Below are 15,548 nucleotides of genomic sequence, written 5' to 3'. Positions count from 1 at the left end.
ACCTCCGGGCTGGGCCGACCTCCTGGCTGGGCTGACCTCCTAGCTAGGCCGACCTCCTGGCTGGGCCGACCTCCTGGCTAGGCCGACCTCCTGGCTGGGCCAACCTCTGGGCTAAGCCGACCTCCTGGCTGGGCTGACCTCCGGGCTAGGCCGACCTCCTGGTTGGGCCGACCTCCTGGCTGGGCCGACCTCCGGGCTAGGCCGACCTCCTGGCTGGGCTGACCTCCTAGCTAGGCCGACCTCCTGGCTGGGCCGACCTCCTGGCTAGGCCGACCTCCTGGCTGGGCTGACCTCCTAGCTAGGCCGACCTCCTGGATGGGCCGACCCCCTGGCTAGGCCGACCTCCTGGCTGGGCTGACCTCCGGGCTAGGCTGACCTCTAGGCTAGGCCAACCTCCTAGCTAGGCTGACCTCCTGGCTGGGCCGACCTCCTAGCTAGGCCGACCTCCTGGCTGGGCTGACCTCCTGGCTAGACCGGCCTCCGGGCTAGGCCGACCTCCTAGCTAGGCCGGCCTCCGGGCTAGGCCAACATCCGGGCTAGACTGACCTCCTGGCTGGGCTGGCCTCCTGGCTAGGCCGACCTCCTAGCTAGGCTGACCTCCGGGCTAGGCCGACCTCCTAGCTAGGCCGACCTCCGGGCTGGGCTGACCTCCTGGCTAGGCCGACCTCCGGGCTAGGCCGACCTCCAGAAGGTAGTGGCGAGCCACCTTCTTGAACCCCTGTGTGTGTTGCAGGAACAGCCACACAGCTGTCAGGGAGGGAGTTCCAGGTGACTAAACGGACGATATGTCCCTAACTTGGGATGGTGACCTCCAGTCCTCAACGCCCCCACCCCGAGCTATCCCTCGAGACCCCAATATTCCTCCTCGAGACCCCCTAAGCCTTCCCTACCACCAGCCTCTGCCACTTGGCACCAGGCAGTTAGCGGCAGCGCCTTTCCTGGAGAGCTTGGCCGGCAGCACTCCAAGGGAGGACTTCCGTCTGGTGGTCCTGCCTTCTGCCAATCACAGCCCGTTGTAGTGGGCGGGATTCAAACGCCCCCCCCACCGAGCATCCCCTCCCTGCAAATCCTGCCCATTTAGTCACATTTTAGTGTCCATGTGCGTCACCAGGACAAGCAAAAAGCCGAAAGGTCGTGGGGGCGATTATCCCAAAACATGACGGCTGAATTCTCCGGCTCTTCACACCAACGGGATTCTCTGGTCCGCCAACAGCGCATCTTCGCAGCGGGACTCCCGGCAGCTTGGGGTGGCTTCAGTGGGAATCCCCATTGACGGCGCTAGGACCAGAGAATCCTGCCGCCAGCGAACGACGCCTAGAAACAGGCGGCTGGGAGGCTGGAGAACCTGGCCCCGTGATTGTCATTCCGGGTGGGAAAACTGCTGAGAGTCCCGCCGGCTGATCAGGTGCAACTTCCATCAAAATCCACCCACACTTCGGGCGCGAATTAACCGAAATGAAACAGAGTCACGTGTCGAGCGCTACCTAGCACAGTGGTTAGCACAGTCGCTTCACAGCGACAGGGACCCAGGTTCGATTCCCAGCTTGGGTCACTGTCCGTGTGGAGTCTGCACGTTCTCCCTGTGTCTGCGCGGGTCTCCTCCGGATGCTCCGGTTTCCTCCCACAAGTCCTGAAACACGTGCTGTTTGGTAATTTGGACATTCTGAATTCTCCCTCTGTGTACCCGAACAGGCGCCGGAATGTGGCGACGAGGGGATTTTCACAGTAACTTCATTGCAGTGTCAATGTAAGCCTACTTGTGAAACTAATAAAGATTATTATTATAAAACAATATTGACCGTGTGTGGTGTAGTGAGGGACCCGGTGCATTTGTGGAACACAGTGCAAAACGACTGCGAAGATCTGGCGAAGATATTCAAATGAAGACTAGCTACTCACTTCAATATGCAAATCTGGCTCCGACTCCAATGGGTACGATCCAGATTACAATGCCTGCCGAGATCGCGTTAGACCTCGTGAGGTGTGAGGAAGCCGGTACATTTGGTGAAAAGCCTCTCGTGAGATTTACTGGCCTCATTGCGTCCCAAGTCAGGCGCAGAGATACAGATAGATCACACCCTTAGTTATTTCATTGGATCTTGGGGAGATTCTCACCGAATTCTCCCACACTTAGAATGTGTTTTGAAGTGGGGACCTAAAGATTGGGCAACATGGTAGCACAAGTGGCTAGCACTGTGGCTTCACAGCGCCAGGGTCCCAGGTTCGATTCCCCGCTGGGTCACTGTCTGTGCAGAGTCTGCACGTTCTCCCCGTGTCTGCGTGGGTTTCCTCCGGGTGCTCCGGTTTCCTCCCACAGTCCAAAGACGTGCAGGTTAGGTGGATTGGCCATGATAAATTGCCCTTAATGACCAAAAAGGTTAGGAGGGGTTATTGGGTTACGGGGATAGGGTGGAAGTGAGGGCTTAAATGGGTCGGTGCAGACCCGATGGGCTGAATGGCCTCCTTCTGCATTGTATGTTCTATGATGCCGGCGTCCAGATCTCAAAGTTAAGTTGAAGGCACCTCTTCCTCCCCACCCCCGTCCACAGACAGCGCCATCCCTTGTAGGCATAAGCAACACCTCCAACCCTAGACCCTGGAGGGGCAACCTTCTCCTCATAACGAAACAGGTGACATCCCCACCCCTCACCCCACATCATGCAGAAATGAAGATGACCCCCCCGCACCATCCTTGCCGGCATCAGGGCCCCCACAAGTGAGGCACTATGGGGTCACCGAAGGCGCCCTTCAGCCCTCCCCCGACCACCCAGAGGCTCCAATAGCCTCTTAGCCCCGCACACCCGGCATAGACATAACGACTGTTTTCCATTTTTGGGCGGGAGCATCGCGCTCTCTTCAGTGCCAGCGCAAGCTGAGTTTACTTATAGCCTCCCGATCACCGCCTCCCGATCACCGCCTCCCCCTCGCCCCCTCCCCCTCACCGCCTCCCCCTCACCCCCTCCCCCTCACCGCCTCCCGATCACCGCCTCCCCCTCGCCCCCTCCCCCTCACCGCCTCCCCCTCACCCCCTCACGCTCACCGCCTCCCCCTCACCCCCTCACGCTCACCGCCTCCCGCTCACCGCCTTCTGCACACCCAGCCAATCAGCTGTTGCCACGTGGCCTGGTTGCCGGCATGGAGCGGGATCAGGCACCAGTGGGAACACGGCCATGTGTGACACCACAGCCTCGTGGAGCAGCGGAATACCCTCCACAGGCCATGTGAGTGGTGTTAACACCTCGTGCATGGCTGCAGAGGTGCCCAGGTTAGAGGGAACCTAGATTGAGATGTGGGAATGGACGAATATTCTGAAGAACTGCCCTTTTGCCATTGCGTGGTTTCTGTAATTACTCTCACACAGTATCATTGTTTGAAATTATGTAAGGTGGTAGCCTTGTTTTCCACATGTTCCTCTCTGATCACACTTTCGAATATTGTAACATAGAACATAGGAAAATACAGCACAGAACAGGCCCTTCGGCCCACGATGTTGTGCTGAACCTTTGTCCTAGCTTAATCATAGATTATCATTGAATTTACAGTGCAGAAGGAGGCCATTCGGCCCTTTGAGTCTGCACCTGCTCTTGGAAAGAGCACCCTACCCAAAGTCAACACCTCCACCCAACACTGAGGGCAATTTTGGACACTAAGGGCAATTTATCATGGCCAATCCACCTAATCTGCACATCTTTGGACTATGGTAGGAAACCGGAGCATCCGGAGGAAACCCACGCAGACACGGGGAGGATGTGCAGACTTCGCACAGACAGTGACCCAAGCCGGAATCGAACCTGGGACCCTGGAGCTGTGAAGCAATTGTGCTATCCACAATGCTACCATGCTGCCCTTAAAAACACTATACCTACACTATATCATTTTACCGTATTCCATGTACCTATCCAATGACTGCTTGAAGGTCCCTAATGTTTCCGACTCAACTACTTCCACAGGCAGTGCATTCCATGCCCCCACTACTCTCTGGGTAAAGAACCTACCTCTGACATCCCCCCTATATCTTCCACCATTCACCTTAAATTTATGTCCCCTTGTAATGGTTTGTTCCACCCGGGGAAAAAGTCTCTGACTGTCTACTCTAACTATTCCCCTGATCATCTTATAAACCTCTATCAAGTCGCCCCTCATCCTTCTCCGTTCTAATGAGAAAAGGCCTAGCACCATCAACCTTTCCTCGTAAGACCTACTCTCCATTCCAGGCAACATCCTGGTAAATCTTCTTTGCACCTTTTCCAAAGCTTCCACATCATTCCTAAAATGAGGCGACCAGAACAGTGCACAGTACTCCAAATGTGGCCTTACCAAAGTTTTGTACAGCTGCATCATCACCTCACGGCTCTTAAATTCAATCCCTCTGTTAATGAACGCTAGCACACCATAAGCCTTCTTCACAGCTCTATCCACTTGGGTGGCAACTTTCAAAGATGTATGAACATAGACCCCAAGATCTCTCTGCTCCTCCACATTGCCAAGAACTCTACCGTTAACCCGGTATTCCGCATTCATATTTGTCCTTCCAAAATGGACAACCTCACACTTTTCAGGGTTAAACTCCATCTGCCATTTCTCAGCCCAGCTCTGCATCCTATCTCTGTCTCTTTGCAGCCGACAACAGCCCTCCTCACTATCCACAACTCCACCAATCTTCGTATAGTCTGAAAATTTACTGACCCACCCTTCAACTCCCTCATCCAAGTCATTAATGAAAATCACAAACAGCAGAGGACCCAGAACTGATCCCTGCGGTATGCCACTGGTAACTGGGCTCCAGGCTGAATATTTGCCATCCGCCACCACTCTTTGACTTCTATCGGTTAGCCAGTTCGTTATCCATCTGGCCAAATTTCCCACTATCCCGTGCCTCCTTACTTTCTGCAGAAGCCTACCATGGGGAACCTTATCATATGCCTTACTAAAATCCATGTACACTACATCCACTGCTTTACCTTCATCCACATGCTTGGTCACCTCCTCAAAGAATTCAGTAAGACTTGTAAGGCAAGACCTACCCCTCACAAATCCGTGCTGACTATCCCTAATCAAGCAGTGTCTTTCCAGATGCTCAAAAATCCTATCCTTCAGTACCCTTTCCATGACTTTGCCTACCACCGAAGTAAGACTAACTGGCCTGTAATTCCCAGAGTTATCCCTAGTTCCTTTTTTGAACAGGGGCACGACATTCGCCACTCTCCAATCCCCTGGTACCACCCCTGTTGACAGTGAGGACGAAAAGATCATTGCCAACGGCTCTGCAATTTTATCTCTTGCTTCCCATAGAATCCTTGGATATATCCCGTCAGGCCCGGGGGTTTTGTCTATCCTCAAGTTTTTCAAAATGCCCAACTCATCTTCCTTCCTAACAAGTATTTCCTCGAGCTTACCAGTCTGTTTCACACTGTCCTCTTCAACAATATTGCCCCTCTCATTTGTAAATACAGAAGAAAAGTACTCGTTCAAGACCTCTCCTATCTCTTCAGACTCAATACACAATCTCCCGCTACTGTCCTTGATCGGACCTACCCTCGCTCTAGTCATTCTCATATTTCTCACATATGTGTAAAAGGCTTTGGGGTTTTCCTTGATCCTACCCGCCAAAGATTGTTCATGCCCTCTCTTAGCTCTCCTAATCCCTTTCTTCAGTTCCCTCCTGGCTATCTTGTATCCCTCCAACGGCCTGTCTGAACCTTGTTTCCTCAGCCTTACATAAGTCTCCTTTTTCCTCTTAACAAGACATTCAACCTCTCTTGTCAACCATGGTTCCCTCACTCGACCATCTCTTCCCTGCCTGACAGGGACATACATATCAAGGACTCGCAGTACCTGTTCCTTGAACAAGTTCCACATTTCACTTGTGTCCTTCCCTGACAGCCTTTGTTCCCAACTTATGCACTTCAATTCTTGTCTGACAACATCGTATTTACCCTTCCCCCAATTGTAAACCTTGCCCTGTTGCACGCACTTATCCCTCTCCATTACGAAAGTGAAAGTCACAGAATTGTGGTCACTATCTCCAAAATGCTCCCCCACTAACAAATCTATCACTTGCCCTGGTTCATTACCAAGTACTAAATCCAATATTGCCTCCCCTCTGGTCGGACAATCTACATACTGTGTTAGAAAAGCTTCCTGGACACACTGCACAAAGACCATCCCATCCAAACTATTTGATCTAAAGAGTTTCCACTCAATGTTTGGGAAGTTAAAGTCACCCATGACTACTACCCTGTGACTTCTGCACCTTTCCAAAATCTGTTTCCCAATCTGTTCCTCCACATCTCTGCTACTATTGGGGGGCCTATAGAAAACTCCTAACAAGGTGACTGCTCCGTTCCTATTTCTGACTTCAACCCATACTACCTCAGTAGGCTGATACTCCTCAAACTGCCTTTCTGCAGCTGTTATACTATCTCTAATTAACAATGCCACCCCCCCCCCCCACCTCTTTTACCACCCTCCCTAATCTTATTGAAACATCTATAACCAGGGTCCTCCAACAACCATTTCTGCCCCTCTTCTATCCAAGTTTCCGTGATGGCCACCGCATCGTAGTCCCAAGTACCGATCCATGCCTTAAGTTCACCCACCTTATTCCTGTTGCTTCTTGCGTTGAAGTATACACACTTCAACCCATCCCCGTGCCTGCAAGTACTCTCCTTTGTCAGTGTTCCCTTCCCCACTGCCTCATTACACGCTTTGGCATCCTGAATATCGGCTACCTTAGTTGCTGGACTACAAATCCGGTTCCCATTCCCCTGCCAAATTAGATTAAACCCTCCCGAAGAGTACTAGAAAACCTCCCTCCCAGGATATTGTTGCCCCTCTGGTTCAGATGCAACCCGTCCTGCTTGTACAGGTCCCACCTTCCCCAGAATGCACTCCAATTATCCAAATACCTGAAGCCCTCCTTCCCACACCATTCCTGCAGCCACGTGTTCAGCTGCACTCTCTCCCTATTCCTAGCCTCGCTATCACGTGGCACCGGCAACAAACCAGAGATGACAACTCTGTCTGTCCTGGCTTTTAACTTCCAGCCTAACTCCCTAAACTTGTTTATTACCTCCACACCCCTTTTCATACCTATGTCGTTGGTACCAATGTGCACCACAACTTCTGGCTGCTCACCTTCCCCCTTAAGGATCCTGAAGACACGATCCGAGACATCCCTGGCCCTGGCACCCGGGATGCAACATACCTTCCGGGAGTCTGGCCCGCGACCACAGAATCTCCTATCTATTCCCCTAACCATTGAATCGCCTACAACTATTACTTTTCTATTCTCCCCCCTTTCCTTCTGAGCCCCAGAGCCAGACTCAGTGCCAGAGACCTGGCCGCTAGGGCCTTCCCCTGGTAGGTCATCCCCCCCCAACAGCATCCAAAACGGTATACTTGTTTTGAAGAGGAGCGGCCACGAGGGATCCCTGCACTGTCTGACTGTTTTGTTTTTTTCCCCTGACTGTAACCCAGCTATTCTTGTCCTGTACCTTGGGTGTGGTTACCTCCCTGTAACTCTTCTCTATCACTCCCTCTGCCTCCTCGATGATCCGAAGTTCATCCAGCTTCAACTCCAGTTCCCTAACACGGTCTTTGAGGAGCTGGAGTTGGGTGCACTTCCCGCAGGTAGAGTCAGCGGGGACACCGGTGGTATCCCTCACCACCCACATCCTACAGGAGGAGCATGCAACTGGCCTAGCCTCCATCCCCTCTTACCTTACAGTAACCTTGGATGTTGAATGTAAGTAAAATGCACATAACCACAGAACTGTCTTTCTCCAATGCAACATCAGTTGACTTTTGCAACACTAACAATGGATAAGTATTATACCAACAAGGGACGAGTAAGTTGGGGAGTCATTGGTATAAGTGATATTGTCACTGGACTTGTAATTCAGAGATTCAGGGTAATAATGCTCTGGGGACCAGGGTTCAAATCCCACCGCGGCACATGGTAAAATTTGAATTTAATAAAAATTTGGATGGCCATGATGACCATTGTCAATTGTTGTAAAAACCCATCTGGTTCACTAATGCCCTTTAGTCCTTAAACGGTCTGGTCTACACATGACTCCAGACCCACAGCAATGTGGTTGACTCTTAACTGCCTTCAGGGATGGGCAATAAATGCTGGCCCAGCCAGCAACGCCCGTGAACGATTTAAAAAAGAAAGCTGATATTTGGAGTTAAATCTGCTACAATCTACATTAGCTCCTGTGGTGACTGGCCAAGCACATGTAGCAGTATCCTTTGTTCTCTCAATGTTGAGGTTGTTGAGGTCCTGACCAGTTCCACCCAACATATTCTCTGAGATAGAATAAGATACACCTTATCTGAAAGTATCTAATTTGTTTGCTGAGCTCTATCATTAAATATAATCTTTCGTCTGACTTTAATGTTGTGCAATTTTCAATCACTGAAAGATTCTTTCTCAAAATATGTTTGCTCAGAAGCGCTAATGACCCAATCCTAGACCATGTTCCTCTCTAATCTAATTCAATAAAAAAAATGATTTAGCTCTATCTTCATGACATCTTAGAAAGGGATATGGATGGATGTTGAAGAATGAAGAGGAATATAAATATTTATATGGGATCTACAAACTTTTTCAATGTTTCTAAACCTCATTTACAAATTGTCCTGTATTTTCAAACAGTTAAAAACGGAAATCTTTTTTCAGACTCCAGCATCTTTCCATTAATATCACGCCTGTAGAATCAGATTGTTGTAAATTTTTGATAATTGAGTCTAAAGTGGAATTCCGACTGAAATCACCAAGTGCATTTCTGATATGGGCATATGCCTTTTTTAAAAATAATAATTTTATTGAATTTTTAATTTTTAAAAAATGTTAAAACAAAGCAAAAGAAAAAAAAACCAAAACATCCATGCGTAGGACACAGTCAACACAGAGATACAACATAGATACGTCAGTCGTGAACACCGCCCAATCCATCACATGAACCCACCTCCCATCCACTGACTCTGTCTACACCTCCTGCTGCCTAAGGCGGGCAATAATCAAAGACCCTGCCACCCAGCTTATTCACTGTTCCAACTTTTTCCATCAGGCAGGAGATACAAAAGTCTGAGAACACGCACTAACAGATTCAAAAACATCTTCCTCCCCACTGTTACCAGGCTCCCAAACAACCCTCTTATAGACTGATCTGATCACTTTACACATCTTCTCTACTGAGTAGTACTGCACTCCTGTCTGCTTCACACGATGCCCGTGTCTATGAATTTACATTGTGTATTTTATGTTTGCCCTATTATGTATTTTGTTTTCATGTACAGAATGATCTGTCTGAACTGAACACAGAACAATACCTTTCACTATACCTCCATACATGTGACAAGAAACAAATCCAATCCAATCCAACACAGGGATACATCATAGAGATACACCACAGAAATACAACATAGAGATACATCATAGATACATCATAGAGATACAACACAGAGATACAACACAGAGATACAACACAGAGATACAACACAGAGATACATCATAGAAATACAACACAGAGATACAACACAGAGATACAACACAGAGATACAACACAGAGATACAACACAGAGATACAACACAGAAATACAACACAGAGATACAACACAGAGATACAACACAGAGATACAGCACAGAGATACATCATAGAGATACAGCACAGAGACAACACAGAGATATAACACAGAGATACATAATACAGATACATCTTAGAGATATATCATAGAGGTACAACACGAAGATTAATCATAGAGATACAACACCAAGATACAAAACAGATACAACAAAGCAATACAACATAGGGCGTCATTCTCCGACCCCCCGCCGGGTTGGAGAATCGCCGGGGGCTGCCGTGAATCCTGCCCCCGCCGGTTGCCCAAGTCTCCGGTACCGGAGATTGGGCGGGGGCGGGAATCGGGCCGCGCCGGTTGGCGGGGCGGAAATCCCTCTGGCGCCGGCCTAGCACCTCAATGTTGGGGCTCGGCCCCCAAAGATGCGGAGCATTCCGCACCTTTGGGGCGGCGCGATGCCCGTCTGATTGGCGCCGTTTTGGGCACCAGTCGGCGGACATCGCACCGTTTGGGGAGAATTTCGCCCTCTATTACTGACATTAAGTGTGAAAATCTTTCTGCAAAGAACTCCTTACCGACCATTGTAAATTGAACTGCAGACTGTAAAGTCCTGAATTCCAAAAATTAACTGTGATTTTTTTTTTAATTAAATAGGGTTGGATCGACAATTTCAATGGACCAAGTGGGCTTTTCATTGCTGTATGTAAATTATCTTTTTACTTGCCATTTTATTCTGAGTAAATAAATCTTTCTTAAAAGTTATTGAATTTACTGGTGACATTTGAAGCGGGGCTGAATTTCCTGCCCACTCCCATCCCCCGTGCCAAAGTGCGAGACAGGAGCAGTGCTCCCAATGTGCACATCCACCTGTCTATTCTTGGGATTGTCCCTGCTGTGACTGGAAATCCCAGCACAGACCTGTCCCCCGGGGCAGTAACAGCAACGTGATGACACCTTCAACCTGTCTGCAAAACCTTTCTGCTTGATTGATTTTGAGAGGAAATGGCTGCCACTCTGCGCCTGAGTTTCACGCCAGCTGAGCATCCAGTAAATGAAGCAACCGGTTGGAAAAGCTCCATCCCCCTTTCCTAACATTCTCCACCTTCCCAAAATACTTCCAACCCAATCCCACTTTCTAGGACTTGACCCACTTCAAGCCCATGCCCGAATAACTTTAAATGCAATGAGGGTTTCTGCCTCAACTATCCCTCAGGCAGTCGATTCCAGACCACTACCATTCTCTGTGGGAAAACAACGCCCCTTAATAATTCTACCGTTACTTTAAATCCATGTTATCCAGGTTATTGACCTCTCTAAAATGGCGAATTAATTCTACTTAACCATATTCTCTGGGCTACTCATCATTTCGTGCACCTCAATTAAAATGGGCGGCACGGTAGCGCAGTGGTTAGCACTGTTGCTTCACAGCGCCAGGGTCCTAGGTTCGATTCCCGGCTTGGGGAAGCCGGGAATGTGCGGAGTCTGCACGTTCTCCCCGTGTCTGCGTGGGTTTCCTCCGGGTGCTCCGGTTTCCTCCCACAAATCCCGAAAGACTATGAGGTAATTTGGACATTCTGAATTCTCCCTCTGTGACCCGAACAGGCGTCGGAATGTGGCGACTAGGGGCTTTTCACAGTAACTTCATTACAGTGTTAATGTGAGTCTACTTGTGGCAATAATAAAGATGATTATTATTAGTAATTAAGCTGCTGCTTAGCCCCCTCCGCTCCAATCTTCCCTCATTGGTAATTTTTGAAGTCCTGCAAACATCTTCCCAAAGTTCTCCTGTACCCTCTCCAGTTTGATCACATCTTTACTATAGACTAGAACCATATGTTGTACTCAAACTGTGGCCTCACTTGTGTTTTATTCATTTTAAAATAACTTCCTGGTCTTGTATTCTCTGCCTTAGCTAAGTCAAGGCAAATAATCTGTCTGTCTTCTCAACACCTCATTTAGCTGTCCTGATGCCTTCATGATTCTGAGGATATCTACTCCAAGGCCCCTCGTTTGCTCCACGCCCTTCAGTATCCGACCATTTTTGTGCATTCCCTTTGCCTTTCTTTGCTCGCCCCAAATGCATTATGTCACATGAGGAGCCTGTTCATATCTTCCTGCGATTTCCAGTTTCTACTTCGCTGCCAATAAGGTGCCCAATGTTTGTACCATCTGCAAACTTCGTCATCATTTCCCCGATGGACGAGCCTAATTGTTATATACCATGAAAAGCAAGTACTGAACCCTGCCGAACTGCACTGGAGACAACCTTCCACTCACTAAAATACCCTTTGCCTTTCCTCCCTGCCACTTACCCAATTCTGGGTCAAATCTGCCACTTTTCTTTGAGTCCCATTGGCTTTTGGTCAGTCTGCCATGTAGGGCCTTGTCAAAGTCTCCCTTAAAATCCACGCTGACCACCTGAAACATGCTACCATCGACATACCTTGTTACCTCCTCAAAGAAAAACGATCAAGTTATTCAGACGGGAGGAGCTTCCTTTAACAAATCCGTGCTGACAGACCATGATTAATCTGTGCCCCTCTCTATACGATCATTTCTGCTGTCCCTCAGAATTTGTTACCAATTCCAATTTTACTTTCCAATGGAGGACTCTTGTCCAATGAGGAATGTTTAGATTGTGGGTTGCTGGGATATAGATAAAGCTGCAAGTAAAATATTGATAAATTATCAAATTGAAGAAAAATGTGGGAAAAAGGTGCAAAGCAGCCAACCTCGATAGTCTTGCCAAGCCTCTTAAAAGCTTTGCTTTCTTCCTTCACCACCATGGCTTCATAAGAAATATCAGCCTGGACGTTCCCCTGCTATCGTACACCAAATTGAGTGGTGCAGCAACTGAAAAAAATGGACTCACATGTTGAAGGAGCTACGCTCCGAAAGCTAGTGATTCCAAACAAACCTGTTGGACTTTAACCTGGGTGTTGTAAAACTTCTTACTGTGCTCACCCCAGTCCAACGCCAGCACCTCCACATCACAACTGAAAAAAATACGATGCAAGCTCCTCACCCCAACCTTATTTTCATTCTCCCCCCACAACTTCGCTTGGACTTTGGCCGCTTCTCCTGCCTCATGTAAATGCCCCCAGAAGAGAACCTAGGCCACTGGCCCACCTCTCCTCAATCTACCCTGACCACCAATCCCAGTCACTGCCAGGAACACTCTGGCTGCCGTCCCTGTAGTGGGCTGGAAGGTACATAAGTATCAGGATGGAGATGGAGAACCTAGAAGTGGTCGCGTCACCAAATTAGCCTCGAGCACTTGCCTTTGTAGGTGAAACTTGGTAGGAGATCCGGCAGGGCTGAACAAGGTGTTCAGGAACTTCTACAGTAAGCTTTACACCTCGGAACCCCCTGCTGCGCCGGAGGGGTGAGGCACTTTCTGGATGGATTGACCTTCCCAAAAGTGGGTAGGGGGTTGGTGGACGGGCTGGGCCCCGATTTGGACCGAAGAAATATTGAGGGGCTTGAGGCCATGCAATCGGGTAAAGCCCCGGGGCTGGATGGCTATCCGGTGGAGTTTTATACAAAGTTCTCTGAGATAGTGGGGCCGGTGCTGGTTAGGGTTTTTAATGAGGCACGAGACAGAGGGGTTTTACCCCCAACAATGTCACAGGCCACCATCTCCCTGATACTGAAACGGGACAAAGACCCGGAGGCATGTGGGTCCTATAGGCCGATCTCTCTGCTCAATGTAGATGCTAAAATACTGGCCAAGCTCTTGGCGGCTAGGAGTGAGGACTGTGCGGCGGACGTTATTACGGAAGATCAAACCGGGTTCGTCAAGGGCAGGCAGCTGGTGGGCAACCTAAGAAAGCTGCTGAATGTGATCATGGTGCCCCCGGAGGGTAGGGAGGCAAAGGTAGTTGTGGCAATGGATGCCGAGAAGGCTTTCGACCGGGTTGAGTGGGACTATTTATGGGAGGTTCTGGGACGATTTGGGTTCAGGGGGGGCTTTATCGACTGGGTTAGACCAGGCTCCAGAGGCTGTGTTAGGACGAATAGGACGAGATCTGACTATTTTAGACTGTACCGTGGGACAAGGGAAGGGTGTCCCCTCTCCCCACTGCTGTTTGAGTTAGCAATAGAGCCGCTTGCAATTGCCCTGAGAGCTTCTAGGGATTGGAAGGGGCTAGTACCGGGAAGGGGGGGGGGGGGGACACAGAGTTTTGTTGTACGCCGCCGACCTGCTCTTATACATCATGGATCCAGTGGCTGGGATGGATGAAATCATGGGTATCCTGAGGGAATTTGGCCGGTTCTCGGGGTATAAACTGAACATGGCAAAGAGTGAGCTGTTTGTAGTCCAGGCGAGGGGCCAGGAGGGTCGGTTGAGGGGGCTGCCGTTTAGGTTAGTAGGGGACAGTTTTAGATACTTAGGGATACAGGTGGCGCGGGACTGGGGCCGGTTGCACAAGTTCAACTTATCTCGGTTGGTGGAGCAAATGAGTGTCGAGTTCCGGAGGTGGGATGCGCTCCCGCTGTCACTATCGGGGAGAGTGCAGACGGTTAAAATGACGATCCTCCCGAGATTCCTGTTCGTATTCCCGTGTCTCCCCATTTTCATTCCGCGGTCTTTTTTCAAGAAGGTCAATAAAATGATTATGGGATTCGTGTGGGCGGGGAAGTCCCCGCGGGTGAGGAGATTGATGCTCGAGAGGAACCGAGGGGAAGGGGGGCTGGCACTGCCAAACTTTAGTAACTACTACTGGGCGGCCAACATAGCTATGATAAGGAAGTGGATGGTGGATGCGGGGTCGGTTTGGGGGTGGATGGAGACTGCTTCGTGCAGGGGCACCAGTTTGGCAGCCCTGGTCACGGTGCCCCTGCCGCTCCCGCCGGCCCGGTACTCCACCGGCCCGATAGTGGTGGCGACCTTGCCGATCTGGGACGAATGGAGAAGGCACGTGGGGGGAGTGGGAGCATCGGTTTGGGCCCCAATTTGCGGCAATCACCGGTTTGCCCCGGGGAATATGGGCGGTGGGTTCCGAGCATGGCGGAGGGCTGGGATTGAGAGGATGGGGGATTTGTTCTTGGAAGGGAGCTTCCCGAGCATGAGGGCGCTGGAGGAGAAATTTGGGCTGGCGAGAGAGAATGATTTCAGGTACTTGCAGGTGCGGGACTTTCTACGCAGACAGATTCCATCCTTCCCACGCCTGCCACCTAGGGGGATCCAGGACAGGGTAGTGTCCAATGGATGGGTGGGGGAGGGGAGGGTCTCAGATATATACAAAGAACTTATGGGGGCAGAGGAGTCACAGACCGAGGAGCTGAAGCTTAAGTGGGAAGAGGATCTCGGGGGTGAGATGGAAGAGGGCTTATGGGCGGAGGCATTGAGCAGGGTAAACGTGACCAGAACATGCGCCAGGCTCAGCCTGATTCAATTCAAGGTCGTCCACTGGGCCCACATCAGATGTTCGGGAGGACTAGCGAACCATGTCCACATGTTCTGGGCATGTCCAAAACTCAGGGGGTACTGGCAGGGCTTCGCGGACATTATGTCCCGGGTACTGAAAACAGGGGTGGTGATGAGTCCAGGGGTGGCATGTTTTGGGGTTTCGGAGGACCTGGGAGTCCAGGAGGAGAGAGAGGCTGACGTTTTGGCCTTTGCTTCCCTGGTAGCCCGGCGACGAATTCTGTTGGCATGGAGGGACTCAAAGCCTCCGAAGTCGGAGGCCTGGCGATCGGATACGGCGAGCTTCCTCGGTCTGGAGAGAATGAAGTTCGCTCTGAGAGGGTCACTGTCAGGGTTCGCCCGGAGGTGGCAACCATTTATCGACTTCTTCGCGGAAAATTAATCGTCAGCGGGGGGTTTAGGGTAACATAGATTAGGGGGGTAGTTAGGCGTCCTTGTAGGAGGGGAGCTGGTTTTTGCACTATGTTGATTGTTTTTTGCACACTGTTTTGTATTGTTGTGTACTATGCCAAAATGCCTCAATAAAATT

At 50.1% G+C, this 15,548-nt stretch overlaps 1 protein-coding gene across 7 annotated transcripts in view; it reads left to right on the top strand.

Moving 5' to 3' along the window:
• Nucleotides 1-15,548, top strand: part of LOC140396559 (fatty acyl-CoA reductase 1) — a 328,616-nt gene that overhangs the window by 256,988 nt on the left and 56,080 nt on the right. For all 7 annotated transcript variants that reach the window (XM_072485319.1, XM_072485324.1, XM_072485320.1 and 4 more), the window contains one exon: nt 10,243-10,287. In XM_072485319.1, the coding sequence (XP_072341420.1) occupies nt 10,243-10,287 (45 nt within the window). The remainder of the gene's footprint in view (nt 1-10,242; nt 10,288-15,548) is intronic.

Source organism: Scyliorhinus torazame, chromosome 19 (genome assembly GCF_047496885.1).
Source record: "Scyliorhinus torazame isolate Kashiwa2021f chromosome 19, sScyTor2.1, whole genome shotgun sequence".
Lineage (NCBI taxonomy): Eukaryota > Metazoa > Chordata > Chondrichthyes > Carcharhiniformes > Scyliorhinidae > Scyliorhinus > Scyliorhinus torazame.
This window is presented reverse-complemented; position numbering and strand designations above follow the sequence as displayed.